Raw genomic sequence first — 22,918 nt, forward strand, 5'->3', positions numbered from 1 at the left:
AATTTGCGGTAAGGTGCAGGATCGTTCAATTTTGGAGAGGACTAAGAGCAGAGTTTCAAGCCTAGCGGAAGTGGAGTAGGTGCTGGTTTGACTGATCGAAGCCTGTGTCTGCCAGAAGATCACGGACATACTTATGTTGAGTGATCCAGGTTCCAGCCGGGGAGCGAGCAATCTCTAAGCCAAGGAAGTACTTGGCGTACCCCAAATCCTTAATGCTAAAGACATCATCCAAAAATTTCTTGACTTCAGCAATCAGTAACTTTGATGGTCCTGTGATGAGCAAATCATCTACATAAACGAGCACAATAACAAGAGAACTGTTAGAACCTTTAACAAACAAACAATAATCATTCAAGGACTGAATGAAACCAAATTGAACAAGCTTGGCAGTGAGTTCCTGATTCCACTGACGAGACGCTTGTTTCAAACCGTATAAGGAGCGCTTTAACTTGAAAACTTTGCCAGGCGGAACATCATAACCGGCTGGGCCTCCATAAAAATGTCCTTATTGAGGAAGTCGTGAAGAAATGCGTTATTAATGTCACATTGATGTATAGCCCATTTGAAAGCAGTAGACACAGCCAGAAATACTCTTACTATAACCATTTTAGCAACAGGAGAAAAACGATCCAAATAGTTGACTCCTTCCACTTGGTCATACCCTTTTGCAACTAGCCTCGCCTTGTAGCGCTCTATACTCCCATCAGGATTAAGTTTGATTTTGTAAACCCATTTAGAACCGATTGGTTTCTTACCAAGTGGTAAATCGGTAAGCTCCCATCTATGGTTAGATTCCAAAGCATGAAGCTCATTCTTCATCGCCTACCTCCATTCCTCATGATCTTTAGCTTGACTATAACAACTTGGCTCTCGAATTGTAGACAAAACAACTAGAAAAGCACAGTGAGAGGGAGTAAAGCTATAAGGAGGAAGATATGAAGTATGACAAACGAAATCTCGAAGCCAAGAAGGCGGCTGTATGGTCCTTTGAGAGCGTCTAAGTTGAGTGAGAGGAATAGCTGGAGATGAAGACTCATGTGAGATGATGTTAGAAGGAGGAGGATCAACGTTGATGGAAGAAATGTCAGTAGAAACAGTGGTGGTTGAGGACTGGAAATCAATTGAGGAGGGAACTTCGGAGTCAAGGGATGGTAAAGGCAGGCACTATTCTGTTTCTGTACCTTCAGTAGACTTAAAAGGAAATACAGATTTATGGAAATAAACGTCCCTTGAAACAAGTACTTTATTGTTATGAGTATCAAACACTTTATACCCTTTTTGATTACGCATGTATCCTAGAAACACACACTCAAATGCACGGTGATCAAATTTGGATTTTCCAGGATAAAAATTTGAAACAAAACAAAGGCATCCAAAGAATTTAAGAGCATCATAATTGGGGGGTTTTTTATATAAGCTTTGAAATGAGATTTCTAGTTAACAGTGGGAGTAGGAAGCTTGTTTATGATGTGAGTGGCTGTTAAAATATAATTCCTCCAAAATCGACTAGGAAGGTGAGACTGAAACATCAATGCCCAAGCCACTTGTAAAAGGTGTCTATGCTTACATTCAACTACCCCGTTTTGCTAGGGCGTATAAGTACAAGATCGTTGCTGAGAAACACTGGCATTCTGGAAGAAATGAAGGCACCTAGAGCTCAAAAATTCGGACCCATTATCGGTCCTAATGGTTTGCAGCCAAATTGGGTAAGTATTTGTGCAAAGAAAACAGTCAAAGTATGCAGAGTTTGAGATTTGTGATTTAACAGATAAGTCCAGGTAGCTCGAGAGAAATCGTCCACAATCGTCAGCATATAATGAGCTCCTGACAATGTGGCCTGTTTATAAAGTCCCCAAATATCGATGTGTATGAGATCAAAGCAGGAATGAGTAAACGAATTACTAAAACTAAATGGAAGACGAGTTTGTTTAGCCAAAGGACATATGCTACAAATATGATCTTTATTTGGTGCAGGAATATGTAAGGAATCTATGTGTTTCATTACATCAGTAACAATGTCCTAGCCTTTGGTGCCATGGAGAAAAGTCATCAATAGATGAGGAAAGTAAGGCATGAGAATCAGAATAGACAGAAGCGGCAATAAATGATTTGTTGCCCAAGCGATAAAGGTGCCTATGTTGCTTGCCTAAAACCAAAACGCGATTATTTTTCAGGTCCTGCAGTACACAAAAGGAACCATGAAATGAGAACTTGACATGATGAGAGTTGCTGAAATACAGAAAGTAGGTTGTGGGCAAAATGAGGAACAAATAACACATTAGTAAGCGTGAGGTTAGCACAAAGCCAGATCACATAACAAGTGTGATACACTTACTTTCTAATTGGTTTGGTTTGACAAAATTTGATTCAGACAAGAATTTTTCAATTAGTTTTATGGTCATGCCAAATTGCTATATCCCATTATATATATATATAAAATATATGTTTCTAGATATATATATATATATCTTATTATATAAGTATCTATACATATTATAAATATAAGTTTAATTATTATTTAATTAAATCAGGGGTGGGGGTAAATGTTTTATTTTTTAGAATGGTAAATTGCTCGTTTCCGTAAACGAAAACTCGTGATTTTTTATTTTATTGCTGTTTTATTAAATTTAGTTTTGACCAAAACTCGTGCTTTTTTGTTATTTAAGAACTATATTAGAAACCAATCCCTTGCTCACTACTGTCTACAAAGTGATGGTTCGATAAATCATTTTGGTGGATTAAAACATATCCATAATGTACAAACAAGTAGATTGCTCTATAGTTTGTGATTCAATTGAACTCATGTTTATAACTGAGGTTGATTCCCAAAGTCTTCAATTACGTCAGTTTTGTACCTAATTCCTTTTTATGTGTCTGTATAATAAGTAAATGAATGCACATATTTACATATAAAAACTAAAATTTTATCATGAAATGTCCAAAAAGGAACTGAACCGCATACTATTATTGAAAGTCCAGAATTCAGGCAACTCGCAAGCAAATTGAAGGACTAAAATCATGAGCTTCTCGTACAAAATTTAGCCTTCAAATCCACTACAAACCGATCAAAGTTTGTGCATGATGAGCCCTCAGCATCCATGGAATCGTGCAATTTCTTGCTGACTTTCTGGATCTTTTGCTTCATTTGGACAGAATTTTCACCCTTCATCAAGATATCAATTTGATTAGCAACTTCCTCCCTCCGAACTTGTTCTCCCTCACAAAGGTCGACTCCAATCTTCCAATCATCAACCACTAACTTCCTGTTTGTAGGTTGGTCGACAAGAAATGGATAACAAATCATCGGTACACCATACCATATACTTTCTAATATCGAGTTCCAACCACAATGCGTCAAGAACCCACCCGTTGCCGGGCTGGAAAGGACCATATTCTGATTGCACCATGGAACAATCAGCCCTTTATTTTTTATAACATCCTTAAAACCCTCCGGCAAAACATCACTTTCCTGCCCTCCAATAATATCAGGCCGGAGCACCCAAACAAAATATACTTCACTTATGAGAAGCCCATGAGCTAACTCTCCGATCTCCTCTTTGTTACTCTCTGCAATGCTGCCAAACGAAATGTACAAAACCGAGCCAGAAGGCTTAGAATTGAGCCACTGGGTGCAGTCAGACTCGGACCAAAGGCTCTTGGCTATGCTTGTTTTGGTGAGATCAGTGTAGAAGTTAATTGGACCGATAGCATAAGTTGGATGCTTCTGATTCAGGGCTGAAAGAGTTTCCAATTCTAACTCCTCCACTGTGTTACATAAGATAAAGTCTGCTTTTTTCACCTGCTCAAATCCCTTCTCAACAATCTTAATCAACATTGGTATAGCTTCTGGATCTTGGAGATACGTCATCAAGTCCCTAGTGCTAATGGATTGGATGCCCGGAATATAGTTTATGTAATTTTCAGCATTTCCTGAGTTTTGTATAAAACAAAACGCAGTTGTTAGACAAATGAGGAAATTAACCTCCATCTATCTTGTAAACATTAACCTTCTGAAACTAAAGATGGAATATACTTATGGGAAAATTACACGCTCTTTTCCTGAAATTTGGTGTAATTATACGTAAACTTTCTGTTATTTAAAAAATTATATTTGATATCCTGGAAGTTTGCTTCCATTTAACAAATAAGTCTCTCTCTTAATCAAAATTCACAAAATTTACTGATATTAATAAAAAATTAAAAAGAATTTATATTTACCTCATATTAACTTATTAATGACCTTATTAATGACTTATAACATGTCAAATCAATTTTTTTGTAACTAAATTACCCTAATACGTTTTCTTGACTTGATGCATGTGAGAAGGTATATCTTTATGGTTAAAGAGTAGTTTAGTCTAAAAAAAATTATTTGATCTGCAATAAATCAATTTTAAATTAATCAAGGGTAAATATTAATTTTTCTCAATTTTTTTGTTAATATCAACAAAAATTCGTTGAATTTTGACAAATGGGGGACTTATATTAGACGGAAGCAAATCTTAGGAGTGCTAGATATAATTTTCAACATCCAGAAAGTTTATGTATAATTATATCAAATCTTAAGAGAAAAAAGTGTAATTATCCCTATATTTTATTGAATATTACGATTTAAATGATTATTTTGCCTCCAATACCTTTATGTAAATTTATCGGACAAAGAACGAGTTGGTTCATGCACCAGAGAGTTGCTAAAGATGCTGAATGCATTAATAGTACAAGTAAATGATGCTACGCGAGCTTTTTTACCCAAAAGAGAGAAAAAACAAAAGAAGAAAAGGAAAAAAATTTACCATGTTGTGTTTTGTCTGAGAAGCCGTTTTGTCTGAGAAGCTCCAAGTGATAGTTCAGTGAGAACACGATAGCAGGTTCTGTCCAGAAGGAGACATTCACCATGTTGTGTTTCTTGGCTATGGTTGCTGGCCATGTGTAGAAAGTATCAGCAACCAGGAGAAAAGGAGGCGTCTCTGGCAATACATCAGCTTCCATTGTCTTCACCACAATTTCATCAACACGATCAGGAAAATCCCGAAACATAGACTCCCAATACTCGTTGAAGTTGAGATCCCTGTCGAAGTCCAGGGGAAACCCGTCGGAGATGGTCGTGTAACGTATGTCGAGGTCAGATTTCCGTGCCTCGGCAAATAAATCGAAACTAGCAGCAGGCAGATTCTGGGCTTTGCACATGAACTGATGAATGAACTCAGTTTGGACAAAAGTGATTGTGAAGCCTCTTGAAGCAAGTCTGATTGCCAGATTGATCATGGGAGTAACGTGCCCTTGATAAGGGTAGGGGATCACAATTGCGTGCGGCTTTGGATGTTCCATTTGCATCTGGGAGAAGTTTGATTATGCGTAGATTATCTACCACTCGAACTCAAGAACATTGTCCACAATTTCGAGTCGAATATTTTCTTCTTTTCTTCCCTTTTGTTGGTGACAGCCTTGACTTGGCTGTCAAGCCCTAACATGACAAGGTTGTATAAAAAATTGCGTGTGTCATTGTTTCTATTTATTTATTTCTTCTTTTGATTTTTTTATTTTTATAGATATTATATATTATTATTATTATATATTATAATTATTTAATTATAAATTTAAATATGTTAAAACTTTATCAAATAAAAAAATTATAATTAAGTATTATAAATATTACACTAAATATATATTATCTATAATTTCGATATAAATAGTGATATATAAAATTATACATCATTATAATAACGATAATTAAATTATAGTAACTTGCATAAAGTGAGATAAAACTCAATATTTCTTCTCTTAAGAAGCAATGTTTCATGATTCTGTCTTCCTAAAACTTGTTTTGAACCATATCAAGGCCACATCTCTATGCATACACTTGAAAATGATAAAGGCAGTAGGATAAAATCCATTTTGGCTTAAAAGACCACCTACATGCAATTCCCCTTAGTAAACCCATTTGAGCATTATAAGCCTTAATTCCTTGTCCTGAAATCTCAATTATAAACAAACTCTATTGTCTTTTTATTACCCTTTTCTTGCCCTTCCAAGGACTAGTAGAGCATCAAGAAAACAAAGATGTATTCTAAGTATGAGTTTTGACATTAAATGTGGGGATATCTAAATTATTTATTATACTTGTGCCAAGAAGGTTTATGAGCTAACATGTCGTGTGAAGATCCTGTTCCATGCCTTAATGCAAAATAGAAAAAGAAAGAGAGAAAAATATGGTAAAAAGAAAAGAAATGCAAAAATGCCTTCGAAAAAAAAAACAAACAAAAAAAAATTGAGGAAGGCAAAGAAAAAGAAAAAAAAAAGAAATATTCTATCTTCAAAAGAAAGACATAGCTCAAGCCGAGGATAGTGGGACATGGAATTAGAGCATGAGATAAATCAATTTTGAGAAGTTTGGATTCTTACATCTATTAATTGGTGCTCTAATTTAGTTCTTTATATTTTCACCTCATTTTTTCTAATTCTTCCTACCACTAAACCAAAGCCCATTACAATCAAAATATAAGACCTCTTGATTCAAGTGTGTGCATATTTATAAGTGATGGAGATTTTGGTATATAATCAAGCCTATGGTGAACCATTTTTATAGCAAGCATTTTAGCGAAACACTCAATCAAAAATACTTGAGAGATTGGGAGATATGAAAGCACAGTCACTTGTTTTTCATGCTTAATTTTTCATAAAAATCATATTGTGAAAATTTATTTGAATCTCATTTAGTTGTCTTTTATAACGTGGTGTATAATTCTCTGAACACTTAACTAGATTTTTGCTCTGGTACTTTCGTATGCGATCCATGAAGTTTGGAATGAAATTCTTGAATATTTTTTATCTTTATTTCTTTGCGTCGAGGACGAGCAAAAGGTTAAGTGGGGTGATATTTGATAGGATCGCATTCTGTGCTTATTTCATGTGATATTTTGACCTCTTTTGTGACCAAAATGCTCCTAATTAAATATTATTTTGCAGTATTTGTCTACTAAAATAAAATGGAATGAAAAATGAAGAAAAGAACTAAAACTGAAATTTGGATAGATTTGAAGAAAATGCTAGGCGGGGCCACACCAACTGGCATATTTTTGTCTAAAAAAAGAAAGACTCAAGCTCGATTTTTGGCAAGAAATTGGAGCTGCTTGTTTGATGAGGAGTTTAATTAGGATAATAATTTTATTTCCATTAGTATTTTAGTTCAATTAGAAATCTACCTTTTCAATCCTAGTAGAATTAGATACCTAGTTAGTATATATATGTGATGTAATTCATTTTAGAAGATACTTTTGATTCTTGGGAATTTTAGACCTCGGATTTTCGTCTCTCTTTTTTCTGCGTTTAATGATACTTTCTCACTTTGCTATTCATGTGTTCTTTCCTGAGCATATCCAGCTAAATTCTCTCATTCCGGTTGAAAACTTGATAAATGTTTAATTCTTATGTCTCGTGAGATCTAATTTATGCTTTCTACTCTCATTCACATTGATATTTATATTATTCTCTATATTTTATTATAAATAGTCTGATTTATGAGTGATAGGGCATGTTATTCATTATTAAGAGTATTTGCCTAACCAATTGATTTTGCAAATCCGTAATTGTTTGTTTAATTCAATAATTAGTGGTAACACAACATAATTAACTATGTAGAGGTTTTCGATTATGTTGTGGGTATTGCACAATCTAACTTAAATAAATTCTCGTAGGAATTTATTGGTCAGAATTAATCCTTCTAATTCTTAATGCTATCGCTAAATTAAATCTTGAGAACGTTTTCAAGATTGTTTACTGATTAGGGATCTAGTCAACAGACGTTCCTTGACTATCCACAAGGTAACGAAAGGTGAGGCTGTTAGGTCGTATCGATAGCCATAACCAATTTATCTATTGTGAATGATTGTTATCTTTGCGTCTATGACTGACCGTGGAATTAAGCATGATCCTGTCTTTAATTGGAATACTCTTCTCATATTTACTTCTTTTTAAAATACTCTTTTCTTCTAATTAATTTTAGATATAGATATTTAATCAGAACACCCCTTATTTCTATTTTATTTCTACTCTTGAAGGAATTAATTTAAAACCAATTCCTGTGGATTCGACTCTATTCATCACTTTCACAAGTTTTTTTCGTAGGATAATATTTTTGGTGGATTCAACACCCATCAAAAATATTTTTTTTAAAAAAAAAATATTGTGTCGTGGTTCCAAAAGGTATGCGCTGCATACATGATTAATGCTGCATCAATGGTGAATGACTCTTATGATTTAATGGTTTACAGAAATAGTATTCTAAATCATTGAACCTATACATTTCGAAAATTATTGAAATGTCCCGAAATTTGAGTTGGTTTACGACACTACTATTCGTATCTCTACATGTTCTGGTCGAAACCAAACATTACGTATTCACAACGAGATGGATTGATCGCAAACACGTAAAAGGCAATACACACAATAAAGAGATTCTTCTACACAATCAAATGTGTCGGTGCTGAGTTGTCAACAATAATTGTATAGTTCATTGTATTTTTCTAGAATTGTATAAAAAATATATACTATTACATTTGTATAGTTCAATCTATTGTTAAAATTAATTCAATTTTAATATTATGATTTTTTAGATTTTAATATGTTGTTAAAAATTAATTGAATATAATTAATTTATTAAAAAAAATTAAATAAAAAATAAAAATAAAAATAAAAAAGTTGCCTGACGTGGATCAAATCCACGACACCAAGTCTTGGATCCGATCCATGAAATAGCATTTTAAAAAAAAAAAAAAAGAAAAATTTAGGTCTAGTAGTGATCACATCCGCGACTCGACATATTTTTATTATACCTTTCAAATAAATTATATTTATATAATTTTTTAATAATAATTAAATAATTGACCCATAAAAAATGCTAATTTTTGTGAGACGACCTTAATTTATGAGATCAAAAATATTATTTTTCTTTTTTTGTTATTTAATTTAATTTTCTTATTTATTTTTGTCCAACTTCCTACTTCCCATGATCTTTTAGTAGGTTTTTCTTTATTGTTTTCATGCATCTTTTTCTCATCTCTATCTTTTTCTTTTTATTTTTATCATCACTTTCTTATGAATATAATACTAATTTTATTTTGTATATATTTATAAGATAGTAAAAAAGTTATAAATAATATTGAAAAATCAAGCACACACACAGAGAGTGCCATAAATTACCTATCTTTTATTAACGAAGAGCGATCGTATATTTTTTCATTATTTGGCAGTCAGATAAAAATTAACGATATATACTGTGACGGAACATGAACTCGAAGCGACAAGTTGCGATTCAATTATCATTTCCTTCTCAGTAAGCATATGAGAAATAATTACTTTCTAGTTTTTATGCAATTTAATTGATTTGTAATACTAATATTAATATTCAATTTTACACAATTAGGTTCACTCGATGTATCTTTTAAGTTTATCTTAATAAATTATTTAGGAACTATTTTTTAGATGGTATTATAATATTTGGGACGGCGGTTGTAACTCTTGTCCCACAAAAAGATATAATTTTATTTATTTATTAGTTTGGCATTTAAGACGACTATAGCCATCCCAAAGGCAGTCCTAAAAAACTAGTATAAAAATTGATGGTTGTTGCAAAGCGTAGTTGATTTGTATCTACCGTAATTTTCTTATTTTAGCTATAGTAATTAATCATAGTGAAAAATTATCCTTTTTGTATTTTTTCATAAATATAATATCAATAACAACATTATGTTTTTTAACTATAATATTTATTACTAAATAAAGAAGTATTTTTTATTGCAAAAAATTAAATAGCAATAAAATTAATTCTTTTAAGTCGCAAAGAGAGAGCGTGTGTGTGTGAGAGAGAGAGAGTGCGAATGAAGATATTTTTATTTTATAACATATTAATTTTATAAACTTATAAAATGTTTTGCAAAAATTATAAATCGTGCAAGCTCTTTATCTTAATCCATGTGGAACACTTCATCATTAATTATATTATTTAAGCATCTGGAAACTGACGGGTAAAATCTTGTTTTGGTATCATTAAAAAATGTCAATTTTGTTTTTGGTACTATAAATTTTGCAAGTTCGGGTTTTGGTACCATTAAATCAAAAAATAAGCGTTTTTGGTACCAACTTAACAACAGAGCCGATGTGCCGTGCACATGGACCTTAACGGCCGTTAACCCCACAATTTTGGTGGGAAAAGTCACGTGAGTTTGAGAAAAAGGGGGGAAAATTGGTCTTCCAATATTCCATAATTTTTTGGTACCATTAGACCTAAAAATAAGCCTTTTTGGTCCCATAGAGTCATGTGCGGTGCAAAATAAGTAATACAACACCTTCCAAAATAAAAAATAGAATCCATAAACATGAAGCAAAATATATTGGTTACAAATACACGATTTGAGCTCATTGAAACCTGATTTGACAAAAATTTGACAAAACCCACTTGACTAAATATATGCATTGTAATTCACAATTTTTTGCTAATTGAAACCTGCAAAAGACTTCAACCCAGCTAACTTATCCAGAGAATTAGTTATTCGTACCGACAAGAAATGAGCAGATTTCGTCAATCTATCCATAATTACCCAAATAGCATTGTGCTTTCTGAATGTACGTGGCAAACCCACGGCAAAATCTATAGTGATCTTCTCCCACTTTCATTCTGGTATTGATAGAGGTCGAAGCTTACCCGCTGGTGTCTGATGTTCTGCTTTTACTTGCTGACATATCATAGACTTAGCCACAAATTCAGCAGCATCCTTCTTCATTGTCTGCCACTAATAGTAAGGTTTTAAATTTCGATACATTTTTGTGGTACCAGAGTGCATCGTATATGGTGTATCATGAGCTTCTCGCAAAATCTCTTCTCGTAACCCATCTATAACAGGAATACGAAATCGTTCCCCATTCACTTATCACCCCATCAAGACTTATTGAAAAATTTGATTTCTTACCATGTCTTATCTATTCCAACATTCGTAATAAGAAAGGATCTCGAGTCTGCGCTTCTTTGATTTGATCCATAAAGTCTGGCTTAAGTTGCAAGGCTACTAACAAACTCGCTACCTGATCAACCTCCAATTTCGTATTGATAGACCTCATCTCCAGTAGCAATGTCTGATCGTGACTCCCCAAATTGGCTAATGTACTTGAACTCTTTCTACTCAAGGCATCTGGTACCACGCTTGTTTTCCCTAGATGGAAGTCAATAGTGAAATCAATATCCTTCAGCAGTTTTATCCATTTTCTCTGTCTCAAATTCAATTCCTTCTGTGTCAAGATATATTTCAAACTTTTATGGTCAGTAAGGATTTGGAAATTTTCTCCGTACAAATTATGTCTCAAGATCTTCAGTGCATGCACAATCGCGACTAACTCTAAGTCATGTGTGGGATAATTTAATCATGGTTCCTCAATTGGCGGAATGCGTAAGCAATTACCTTTTCATTTTGCATTAACACACATTCAAAATCTTGTTTAGAAGCATCCGTATACACTATATATATCCACCGCTACCAGACGGCAACACCAAAATTGGAGTGGAGGTCAATCTTTTTATCAACTCATCAAAACTTTGTTGGCATTGTTCCGTCCACTGAAATTCTATCCCTTTTCTCAGCAGTTGGGTCAGAGGACCGGCAATTATAGAGAAACCCTCAACAAACCTCCTATAATATTCAGCCAACCCTAAGAAACTTCAGACTTCAGTGGCATTCTTTGGCACTCTACATTCCATAATAGCCTGTACTTTTCAAGGGTCAGGCATAACCCCATCACCAGATATTACATGCCCAAGGAAAACCACTTGATTTATCCAAAATTCACATTTGCTTAACTCAGCATATAACTCCTTCTCTTTTAAAATCTGTAACACTATCCTCAAATGTTGCTCATACTCTTCTCTATTCTTCGAGTATATCAAGATGTCATCTATAAAAACAATAACGAAGTAATCAAGATATTCCTGAAATGTACGGTTCATCAACGCCATGTATGTCGCTAATGTATTTGTTAACCCAAAGGGCATCACCAGAAACTCATAATGACCATAACGAGTACGGAAACTTGTCTTCGGTATGTCATTCTCTGCTATCCTCAGCTGTCAATACCCAGACCTCAAATTGATTTTTGAAAATATTGTAGCTCCCTTTAACTGATCTAGCAAGTTATCAATCATCGGCAATTGATATTTATTCTTCACTGTTACCCTATTTAATTGGCGATAATCGACTTATAACCTCATACTCACATCTTTCTTCTTCACAAACAGCAGTGGTGCTCCCCAGGCGAAGTACTCTGTCTGATAAATCCTTTCCCCAACACTTGTTCGATTTGTTTTTTGAGCTCATGTAATTCCACTAGGGCCATTCTGTACGGCGCAATAGAAATTGGGACAACTCCTGGGAGAATCTCTATGGCAAAATCCACTTTCCTATACGATGGTAAACCTGGTAAATCATCAGGGAATACTTTAGGAAAGTCTTTCACTATCGGGATTCCCTGCAATGTGGGATTGATCCTCTCGGTATCTACTACATGGGCTAAATACACCTCACAACTTTCTAACATCAATCCTCTTGCCTTTATGGCTGATATTACACAAATTGTTACTACCTGACTATCCCCTACAAATATTATTTTCAATCGCTGGAATATTCGATCATCACTTCCTTTTTATAACAATCAACTATTGCTTTATGTTGTGATAAACAATCCATCCCCAAAATCAAATCAAACTCTTTAAAATCTAGCACTACAAGATCTACAGGTAAATTTACATCTCCAATTCTCACTAAACTCACTTTCCTAACACTGTTTACTACCACACCCCCTCTGATGGGCAAATAAACTATAAAATTATATCTTAACGGGCTATTCTCTCTTTGTATTTTAAATGCAAGTTCGGATGAAATATATAAATGTGTAGAGTCAGGATCAATCAAAACATAAGCCTCAAAATAACAAAATCGTACCTGATATTACGACATTCATGCTGGGGCTTCTTCTCTAGTCATGTTATTTATCCTTGCTTGAGCCTGCCCCTAAGTAACTTGTGCTCCAATCCCCCTCATACTGCTACGAATAGTGTGGCCACTATCTCTGTTGTCAGTTCCTCTACCTCTGCCTCTCTCAGGTCCCCTGCCACTACTCCCATAATTGGTTTAGCTCTAGGTCCTGCTAGCAACACTTCCAACCACACCTATAGTCTGACTAGAACAATTCCTGGCTATGTGTCCTCTACTTCCACAACGATAACAGGTCTTAGCTATATCATCCCATCACAAACATGGCCCTTGATGTTGTCTTCCACAGGTACAATAGCTTAGAGGGAAAACTGGTCCTCGGTCATAACTCTGTCCAGCTGCCCTTCCCGATCCAGTAGAAAGCGTAGCAAATGAACTGTGTTGGAACGAACCTCTGTTAAAGCTCATGGATCCATCGAAACTCTATCCACTACTTTCTCAAAAAATGGGACCACCGCGTGTAAAGTTTCCACTTCCCGCTGAGAATGAGCGGTCGGTTCCCCTCTTGGTCAACCTACTCAATTGCCCTATTGTATACGTTGATTTGCTCAAACCTTTCCCTTTCTTCTTGTCCTTAATTACTGCTTCTTCTACCCGGACCGTTGATTCAACAAGAGTTTTAAAATTTATAATTCTGACTGCGAGACCTCTTTTGATCTCCGGTCGTAGCCCTTGCTCAAAACGGTAACAACGATCCTCCTGCGTCGCTATTGCTTCTGGTGCATACTTGGCTAGTTCCGCAAAATGGAGTTCATATTCTACCACTGTCTGATCATCCCCTTGCACTAAATATAGAAACTCCATCCTCTTCCTATCTCCGTACATCTTGGGTTTGTATTTATCATCAAACTCTTTCTGAAACTCAGCCCAAGTTATTTCTCTTGGCTCATATCCCCTCTTTACAGACCTCCATCAAATCAAGGCATTAACCACGAACAAAGAAGCAACGTACTTAAGTTGATTCTCTAGAGTACAATTTACTAAGTTCATCACATCTTCGACGTACTTGACTAGATTTTCTCAGCAATCTCGGGATCTAGGTGTACCCTCAAATTCTGTAGCTCACATCTTTCTGATTCTTTTATAATTATGATCAATTGTAGGAACTACTGGTGCTGGCACTACTCCACTGACTCTTCCTTGCTAACTACTGGATTAGCACGTGCACCTTGAGAAGCTATCCTACATTAAACAATTCAATCATTAGGCACATCTCACAATCAATCTATTACCCTAGAAACATAGACCTACTCTAATACTACCCAATGTAGCACCCCCTACTCTGATACTACCCAATAAAATATTATACTTATAATCAATATATATAGAATATTAAAAACTCTAAATAAAATATTATATAATATTTTAATATTTTCCACCAATATTTCAGCATTTCACTTATTTTAAGTCCAAACCCCTGTTCTGTTTCTTTGAAATAACTACACTTTTTAAGCTTCTCAGGTATATATTTAATTTATTACAACCTCATAAGAATTCATTTAATCAAACCCCTTATATATTTATAACTATCATTTTTAATAACATTCTTAAATTAGATTATCATTAAAACCTCATTTTGCCTCTTTAATAACATAATATTTCTTGAATATAATTTTTGAAATATTTCTACAATTTTATATCAATTTATCGTTGCTATATAATTTAACTAAACAACAATACATAGAATTATGTATTTTGTTAATCATTCCAATGGAATTGTCTAAATTAGCTGTAATAATAATTAAATATAACAAACCTAATAATTTAATTAACCAACTATATCATTTTAATATCAAATGTGATATTTACTTAGACACTAATTTAAATAGCCAAAATCGTAAAATACTCCGGTTAAATAGTACATTACTCAATATAAACTATTTTTAATAAACAGACTAATTATAATATTAAAATTATATTAATTCAAAAAAATTACAATTAAATGTAAAAATGTAATAGTATATATTTTTTTGTACAATTGTAAAAGTACATTGAAGTATACAATTATTCTTGACAACCCGGTACCGGCACATTTGATTGTGTAGAAGAATTTATTTGTTGGGATTGTTGCCTTACACGCGTTTGCGCCCAATCCATCTCGTTGTGAATACATGATGTTTGAAATCGAGTCGCGGTTTTATAATAATAATATTATAATATTTAAAAAAATTTATATTAATATATTTTTTTTTATTTTTTTATAATAAAAAAATAATTAACTCTTTAAGTGAAGGTTGACCTGTGGCATCGTCAGCCTTGTTTATTACAAACCACGACATGTCAATTTTTTTAAAAAAATAATTTTTTAATTCGAAACCACGACTCGTTATATTTTTATTATTCTATTTAATTAAATTATATTAATATAATTTTTTTATTTTTTTATTAATAAAAAAATAATTAACCCATAGATGTGGCGCATGTATTTTACTTTAACTTCATAAGTATGAAATCTTTATCAAATATTTTCTGCACGTTCAAGAGATAGTACTTGGGTTGGAACCTTGATCTTAATCAATGAAAGATACAGCTGGATCTGCCATTATATTCAATTCAAAAGTACATGTACTTCTCTCCATACCATTTAAAGTGAAGCAACAGTTTCTCCTCTTATAGAACATCCAGAAAACTAATAAATTAACTACACACCATATCACTTTTAGTTTTTTATGTATGGCACTTTTCACATTTTTATTATTAATTCATATTTATATCTATATCTATATATTAGGAACGATTTTTAACATTATGCTACAGTGTCCGTCGCAAATTAGAACTGTTACACATAAACCGTTCTTAAATATTTGTAATGCCATTTATAAGGACAGATGTCTAATCGTTCCAAAAATCGGTCCAAATTAATTCGATCACTTGCAAACCGTTCCCAAACAAAAAAAAAAATTCTGCCACAAATTCCATCTTTTTCTGTGCTAATTGACAACGATCAACTTATTTAAAAATGACTTTTAAATAAATATATGTCCTCTCTTTTTTTATCTTGGACTCTGACTCTGGCTCTGTTGAAGTGATCGAATAGTACAGATATTTTTGTTGCACTAAATTAACAATCTAACTCTAACTCACCGTATCGTTTAAAATTAAAGACTCAATTACAATATTTTTTTTCTCAATTTTAATATAATTGATGGAACGAAAACAAGTTGCATTTATAAAGAAAGAAAACAAATCAAATAAGGAAAGAAAAATATAGCCTCTTAAGAAAAGTTTGAAATCAAACTTACCAAATCATTGTAATTCGACAGATTACGAAAATACCCACAGTAGACAAATTATAGCCATATAATGGGTGTAGGTGAGGGACGAAATTTTATTTTACCTTCACCTGCCCTAAATAGTATAATTTTATAATAGTATAAATACCCCCATTCATTTGAGAATGTGGGGGAGAAATCAATTATAAGAATTTTAGTGTGAAGCATATCGAATCACACCCAATAACATAAGTTTAGTCAATATCGTTCTTTGGCGATATGTGATGGTGTACAAAATCGTAGAAGGTGATATTTTATACAATTGCAAGAAAGATGGCAGAAAATAACAAAAAAATAAACATATTATGAGAAATTTGAATAAGAAAAATCAACTGATAAAATAAAGACAAAAAATATATATTGATTGATGAGATTGAAACATATCCAATTTTTAGCTATATATTTTGCATTATAAAGTATAAAACATATTCATTACATTTGAATTTTTTTTCTTTTCTGAAAGATGGTGGTTTCTTTATTTATATTTGTGTTTTTGTTTGGTTATAAATTTCGTTAAAATTTATTTAAAAGGTAGAGACTATTATAATGTATTTAAGAGATGAGGAACCATTTAAGAGATAAAGGAGTAAAGTGAAATGAAAAGTAAAAATGAGAGACTAATTAAGAGATTTGACATTATTTGATACACAACCACATCACAAGATAATCATCAAACTCACGCAATAAACAAAGCAATTACGACAAATCATGGAAACATGCAACATCTCATAGAGAAGTGCTTTATCAAGTAAACTTATTGCAGTAATAAGCTGCTTATTGACATCGAAGAAAATAGAACTTCAAAGACTGATGGAATTTTGGTCCAGATCTTTTAGCCTGATGACTGTGTTGTAAGCATTCGAAGATCCTCATCCCGTTCGAAATACGCCATGTCCGACTCATGCAAGTAAACCCACGCTTCAATCCCATCGTTGTCTTTGGTGTTCATTAGAATGATAAGATCTCGAAGCGGCACATCGGCCAAGCATACCCACACGGGTTTCCCGAATCCAAAATCAAGTTCATACTCTCCGAATTTAGACCAATCAGTCACCCATATGACCTTGTAATCAGGTCCAGAGGCCTTTTGAGCTGCATCGAAATAACTATCAACCAAAACCCATTTTCCAAACTCTCTGTCACTCAATATTCTTGCACAGTCTTTGACTCCCTGAACAATGGCCTCCCGCATCTTTAGAACCATGCCAAGATAATTCTGTTGCATTTCATTGCTTTGGTTTGGGTTGAAGTCCAAGTATGATAAGGAAACCCACGTTCCACAAGAATACTTCGGCACAGGCGGAACAGTCCGTTCTCTGACGTTGATTGCCTGCGCAATCAGCGAGGCTCTCGACTTCCCATGTTTTGCCCTGTCCGCACGCAAAAGAGCCTGGGTTAGTATTGTAGAAACCACTACCACCCTGGATGGCGGGCGTTCGGTTCCAGTTGATTTCCATTCAGTACTTATGCTCTCCCGCAGTTTGGATATGGCATTCTTGTCGAACACAAACCTCCTGCTCACAATACGTTTGTCCCGAGTTCTCGACACCTCAAATTGAAGTGGTGCCTTGTTCTCCGACGGGAAGTATATAGAAGGGAGAGTGAAATCGGGACAAATTACCAATCCCCCATCCGTAGAAGCGTTGGCCCAGGCCATGAGTAATATGCCTAGTGAGCATGAATCGAAAATCCTGTGTGAAGCGCATATGCTGACGGCCAGGCCCCCGCAATGAAACTTGTTGATCTGGACTGCTAGCATTGGGTCGGTCGGCTCGTCAGTTGCGCCTATTTCTAGTGGGAGGAGGTGGTTGATCTGCTCGGATTTCACCTCAGCGCCAATGAACTGATGGAGTGAGCAGTCGACTTCTGCTACTGAGAACTCCGCACCTTCATCGTTGCACTCAACACAGTGTTTTTCCTTGTTGTATCGTCCCGCCAATGGGTAAAAAAGGGGTAAAACTTGGGACAGTGATTCTTCTAAGGAGATTATATGCTTGCCATTAACAGCATGATCAGATTCAAAATAGAGGATGCGAATCACATGCATTGATGGGTTGAGTTCGTCTATTATAGATATCTTGTGGGTGCGGAGGTCTGAGGGAGTTGGTTTGCATGGCTTTATCAGCTTTCGGCTAATGACATCGACCTTCATGATTGTTTCTTGTTTGAAACTCTGATTTTTTCTGCATTTCAACCATAATTAGGATAACAAAAATCACAGATTAATGTTCGTATTATTATACAACAAATTGAAAAATTGGATATCCGTAATAGGAAGGGGCAAGAGAGAGCAACTACCTGCAGTGGAAATTATAGAATGGTAAAAGGAAGATTGCTGCGGCTATTGGGAAGGTCAGAAGATCATATATAGAGCCATTCTGGAAGGGCTGGCCAACTTTTCATGCACTAAATTGCATTAAACTCCAATCAGTTTTTTTTTTGCAATTCAATCAATATAAGGACAAAATACATGTTTTCTAAAAATTTTTGCAAAAAAAAATCTTTTGTTATGATAATAGCTTAAAAGCTCCTCTGTGTTTTGTAAAACTCAACAATAAACACCCATTTTGTTAGTAATTAATTGAAGCTGTATTACACGCACTCTTTGTGCATGTGGGGGTATTTTTTTAATTATTTTTTACCTTTATCTTAGGTAACTTTTACTTAAATGCCCTTTTTTATTTTTATTTTGTTTTTGCACTTTATTATAAAAATTAAAATATTAAATTTATTTAATATTAAATTTTAAATTAAATTATATTTAAATTTAAATAATTTTATGATTGTTAATTTATTCAATCTAAAATTATTTTTAATTAATTAAAATATATATTTAATTATAATAATTATTATGACACATTTATTACAAGCACATACGACAAATTGTAGCAATTCCACCGATATTAAGGTAATCTAACAAATAGTCCAGAAGTAAATATATAAACAATCAATATATAAAATCCATATATATAAATATAAATTCAAGTTCATAATCACATCTAAGAAATCAATATATATACAATACTACACATATAATTATATATATAAATCAATTAGCTATTCTTACCTTAAATTTCAAAATTTTTCGATTTCACAAGGGACTGCTCAACCTTCTACTTTGTCGTCACGTCTTATAATGAAATATTATACTTATAATCAATATATATAGAATATTATAAACTTTAAATAAAATATTATATAATATTTTAATATTTTCCACCAATATTTTAGCATTTCACTTATTTTAAGTCCAAACCCCTATTCTGTTTCTTTGAAATAACTACACTTTCTAAACTTCCCACGTATATATTTAATTTATTACTATCTCATAAGAGTTCATTTAATCAAACCCCTTATATATTTATAACTATCATTTTTAATAACATTCTTAAATTAAATTATTATTAAAACCTCATTTTGCCTCTTCAATAACATAATATTTCTTAAATATATTAGGATAACAAAAATCTGATTGTTTCTTGTTTGAAACTCTGATTTTTCCTGCATTTCAGCCATAATTAGGATAACAAAAAACACAGATTAATGTTCGTATTATTATACAACAAATTGAAAAATTGGATATCCGTAATAGGAAGGGGCAAGAGAGGGCAACTACCTGCAGTGGAAATTATACAATGGTAAAAGGAAGATTGCTGCGGCTATTGGGAAGGTCAGAAGATCATATATAGAGGAACTAGCAACAATTATTATTGTCATTTCATGCACTAAATTGCATTAAACTCCACTTTTCTCGTGTCAGCAAAAAATCTTATCTCAATCAGTTTTTTGCAATTCAATCATTATAAGCACAAAATACACGTGCTCTAAAAATTTTGTAAAAAGAAACTTTATGTTATTAGAATAGGTTAAAAGCTCTTTGTACATGTGGGGTATGTTTTAATTACTTTTTACCTTTTTCTTAGGTGTTTTTTATTAAATGTCCTTTTTTATTTTTGTTTTCTTTTGTATTGTTTTGAAAAAATTAAAATATTAAATGTTATTAAATTTATTTAATATTAAATATCAAATATTAAATTAATTATATTTAAATTCAAATAATTTTATAATTATTAATTATTAAATCTAAAATTATTTTTAATTAATTAAATGTATATTTAATTACAATAATTATTTATTAGAATTCTTCTTAATTAGCTAAAATATTTAATTATTATAATAATTTCAAATATTCTTAATTAACTAAAATATATCTTAATTAATATAATTAAAATTAATTTAAAATTTTTTAAAACAATTGAACGATTTTCCCCCTTTTTCACCGAAAACTTATTTCTAAGTTTTCGACGCTGTCCGGACGGGTTTTCGATGGTCAATTGTACCATTTGAATCCTCTATTCAAGACGAATATTTTTATACTTTCAATTTGAGTTTTCATCGATCGAAGAGACTGAGCTCTATCCATGGCCGCCGAACATGTTTGCCGTCGATTGATTGTCGTCCGATCAAATCTCAATCTCAAACCACCACCATCAGGCTCGTCTCTTCAAGACGATTTTAAAGAAAACTGGCCTCACTCAATTTGATAAAGATTTACGGAGATAGGATGATTTTAACAAACTGCGCCACCGCGACGGAGATGTTGTTGGGTGGTGGGGGGAGGGGGGAAGGGGGTGGGGTGGGGTATATTAGGCTTTTTTTAATATATAATAATAATATATTTTTTAAATTTTAAATGATTTATATATATAATATAAGTTAAATAATTTATTGAATCTAAACTTTTTATTTTTTAAAATCTAACGGTTGAGATTAATTGATTAGATCTAATGATCAATATTTGATCTAAGAAGATCCAACAGTTAGTAAAATTAAAATAATATATATTACATAAGGGTATAAGGATTATTTTCTAAAAAAATATCACCGTTAGTTGAATTTAACGGAGATGGGGCGATTAAGCTGAGTTTTACGAAACACAGGAGGACTTTTAATCTATTCTCATAATACGGAGATTTTTTTTGCAAACCTTTTAAAGCACAAAAGGATTGTATGCATTTTGTCCATCAATATAAGTAGCAAATCCTAAACGCCCCTAATAAAAGAATATTTATTTTCGAATATCATTACCGAGAAGATAGCATGTTAATAAAAGTGATCTCAATAATTATTACAAATAAAAAAAATGGGTTTTGATTACTTCTTTGGATCTCCCATATCCAATACATATATATATATATATATCCATTTTATAACAATTACAGAAATTGTAACAAAAATAATTAATTATAACAATTATAGAAATTGTAACAATTATAACAATTATAGAAATTGTAACAAAAATAGTATATGAACCAGGAATTAAAGTTGAAAGAAAACTTACTGGTTATCAGAATTTGTATACAATGAATTTACAAAATAATTTATTAAATACATCCAATTTCTGCATTCTTGAAGAAGAACTGAAAGAAGAACTAGACGAAGAACAAAAAGAACAACTTGGGATAAGAAGCAAATGCTAAAGTAGTGAGTGTGTGAGAAAATGCTCTTAAATGAGTTATGTTTTATCTCCTTCAATTGCTTCCATTTACAGAAGTGATGATCCTCCTTTTCTTCAGGTACTTGAGTGATTTTGCTGATCATGACTGTCATTCAAGTCTCAATAATGCAGCTAGGGCTACAAAAGCTGATTTTTTTGAATTTGAATTTTATACATCATCATTACATCATTATTACATCATCATTACATCATCATCGATTTCTATGGAATTGGACTAAATATTGCAAAACAATCATCATCATTTTCATCTCCAATGTTGATAGGCGATGGAGAGTCTTCCTGTCACTTTGTATTTCTTCAAGAATTTTTTGCATTTCCTCTGTTGTGGTAGAAATTATTTGCTTTGGCTATTCTTGCTGACAAATTATTTTTTCCTTGGTAGAAATTTCTCTTGCTATGAATTGATCTCTTTTCCAAGAATTGTTGATGGTTTGCACATTGTGGTATTTTGTTTGAACCATTCAAGAATTTTTGTCCGTTCTAAAATTCTTGTGTTCATTTTGTCCCAGCATTTGACACAATATTTCTTTCCCAGAGATAATATGATTGTGTCTTCATCAATTTGGAGAGGTTTAAATGGTGGTTCAATTTTCAGTATGCAGGTGAGATTGAATTGAATGTAAAATTTGAGCAAATTGGGAAAGTGTTGTCCCGAATTTTAGGTTCTCTGAAAAGAATTTGAAGGCTTCTTGAACTGATTTTGGGAGAATTTGTGGTTTTGGTCCAAAATAATACCACCATCTAACAAACCAATTTGGAATTTTTTTGGTAATTTTGGTACCAAAAAGAAAATAAAAGGCATGGTGTTTTTCTCATTCTGTTTGAGGAGAAAATGTTGGAAGGCTTTGATATAATTTCAATAAGAAATCGATGATTTTTTTTTTTTTATTTGGGATGTTTTTAAGCTCATAAGGACTTTTTCCCACTCGGACAATGAGAGAATGGAATTTATGAAGATTTTTCTATAGCAAATTCGTGGAATTGGTTGGGGCTCCTTTAGGAAATGGATCTTATTGAGACAAGAATGTCCTTGTAGAATTGCTGAATTTTGTGGGGTTCTTCATAAATCCTATTATGATTTTGATCAAGGACCA

The 22,918-nt window shown here is 32.9% G+C and overlaps 2 protein-coding genes across 3 annotated transcripts; both read right to left on the bottom strand.

Moving 5' to 3' along the window:
- Window positions 1-2,902: 2,902 nt before the first annotated feature.
- LOC105171980 (UDP-glycosyltransferase 86A1) lies at window positions 2,903-5,468 on the bottom strand. The gene is made up of 2 exons (XM_011093283.3): window positions 4,794-5,468; window positions 2,903-3,930 (listed from the first exon to the last, which is right to left on the bottom strand). Exons 1-2 carry the CDS (start codon window positions 5,332-5,334, stop codon window positions 3,017-3,019), a joined length of 1,455 nt encoding a protein of 484 aa, XP_011091585.2. The 5' UTR covers window positions 5,335-5,468; the 3' UTR covers window positions 2,903-3,016.
- An 11,448-nt stretch (window positions 5,469-16,916) lies between these two features.
- Window positions 16,917-20,012, bottom strand: LOC105172103 (pelargonidin 3-O-(6-caffeoylglucoside) 5-O-(6-O-malonylglucoside) 4'''-malonyltransferase-like). Of its 2 annotated transcripts, none has more exons than XM_020697181.2 (2): window positions 19,923-20,012; window positions 16,917-18,489 (listed from the first exon to the last, which is right to left on the bottom strand). In XM_020697181.2, exon 2 carries the CDS (start codon window positions 18,456-18,458, stop codon window positions 17,139-17,141), a length of 1,320 nt encoding a protein of 439 aa, XP_020552840.2. In that variant the 5' UTR covers window positions 18,459-18,489; window positions 19,923-20,012; the 3' UTR covers window positions 16,917-17,138. The 2 variants fall into 2 exon arrangements, with proteins under 2 accessions (XP_020552840.2, XP_011091743.2); XM_011093441.3 differs by lacking the exon at window positions 19,923-20,012 and adding an exon at window positions 18,605-18,731.
- Between the last annotated feature and the right edge of the window lie 2,906 nt (window positions 20,013-22,918).

This window comes from Sesamum indicum, linkage group LG10, assembly GCF_026168435.1.
Source record: "Sesamum indicum cultivar Baizhima isolate 11 linkage group LG10, ASM2616843v1, whole genome shotgun sequence".
Lineage (NCBI taxonomy): Eukaryota > Viridiplantae > Streptophyta > Magnoliopsida > Lamiales > Pedaliaceae > Sesamum > Sesamum indicum.

Coding starts and splice junctions, on each gene's coding strand:
- LOC105172103 (XM_020697181.2), bottom strand. CDS start 18,458: ATGAAGGTCGATGTCATTAGCCGAAAGCTGATAAAGCCATGCAAACCA.
- LOC105171980 (XM_011093283.3), bottom strand. CDS start 5,334: ATGCAAATGGAACATCCAAAGCCGCACGCAATTGTGATCCCCTACCCT. Junction 3,931..4,793: donor CTCAGACAAAACACAACATG/GTAAATTTTTTT, acceptor TACAAAACTCAG/GAAATGCTGAAAATTACATA.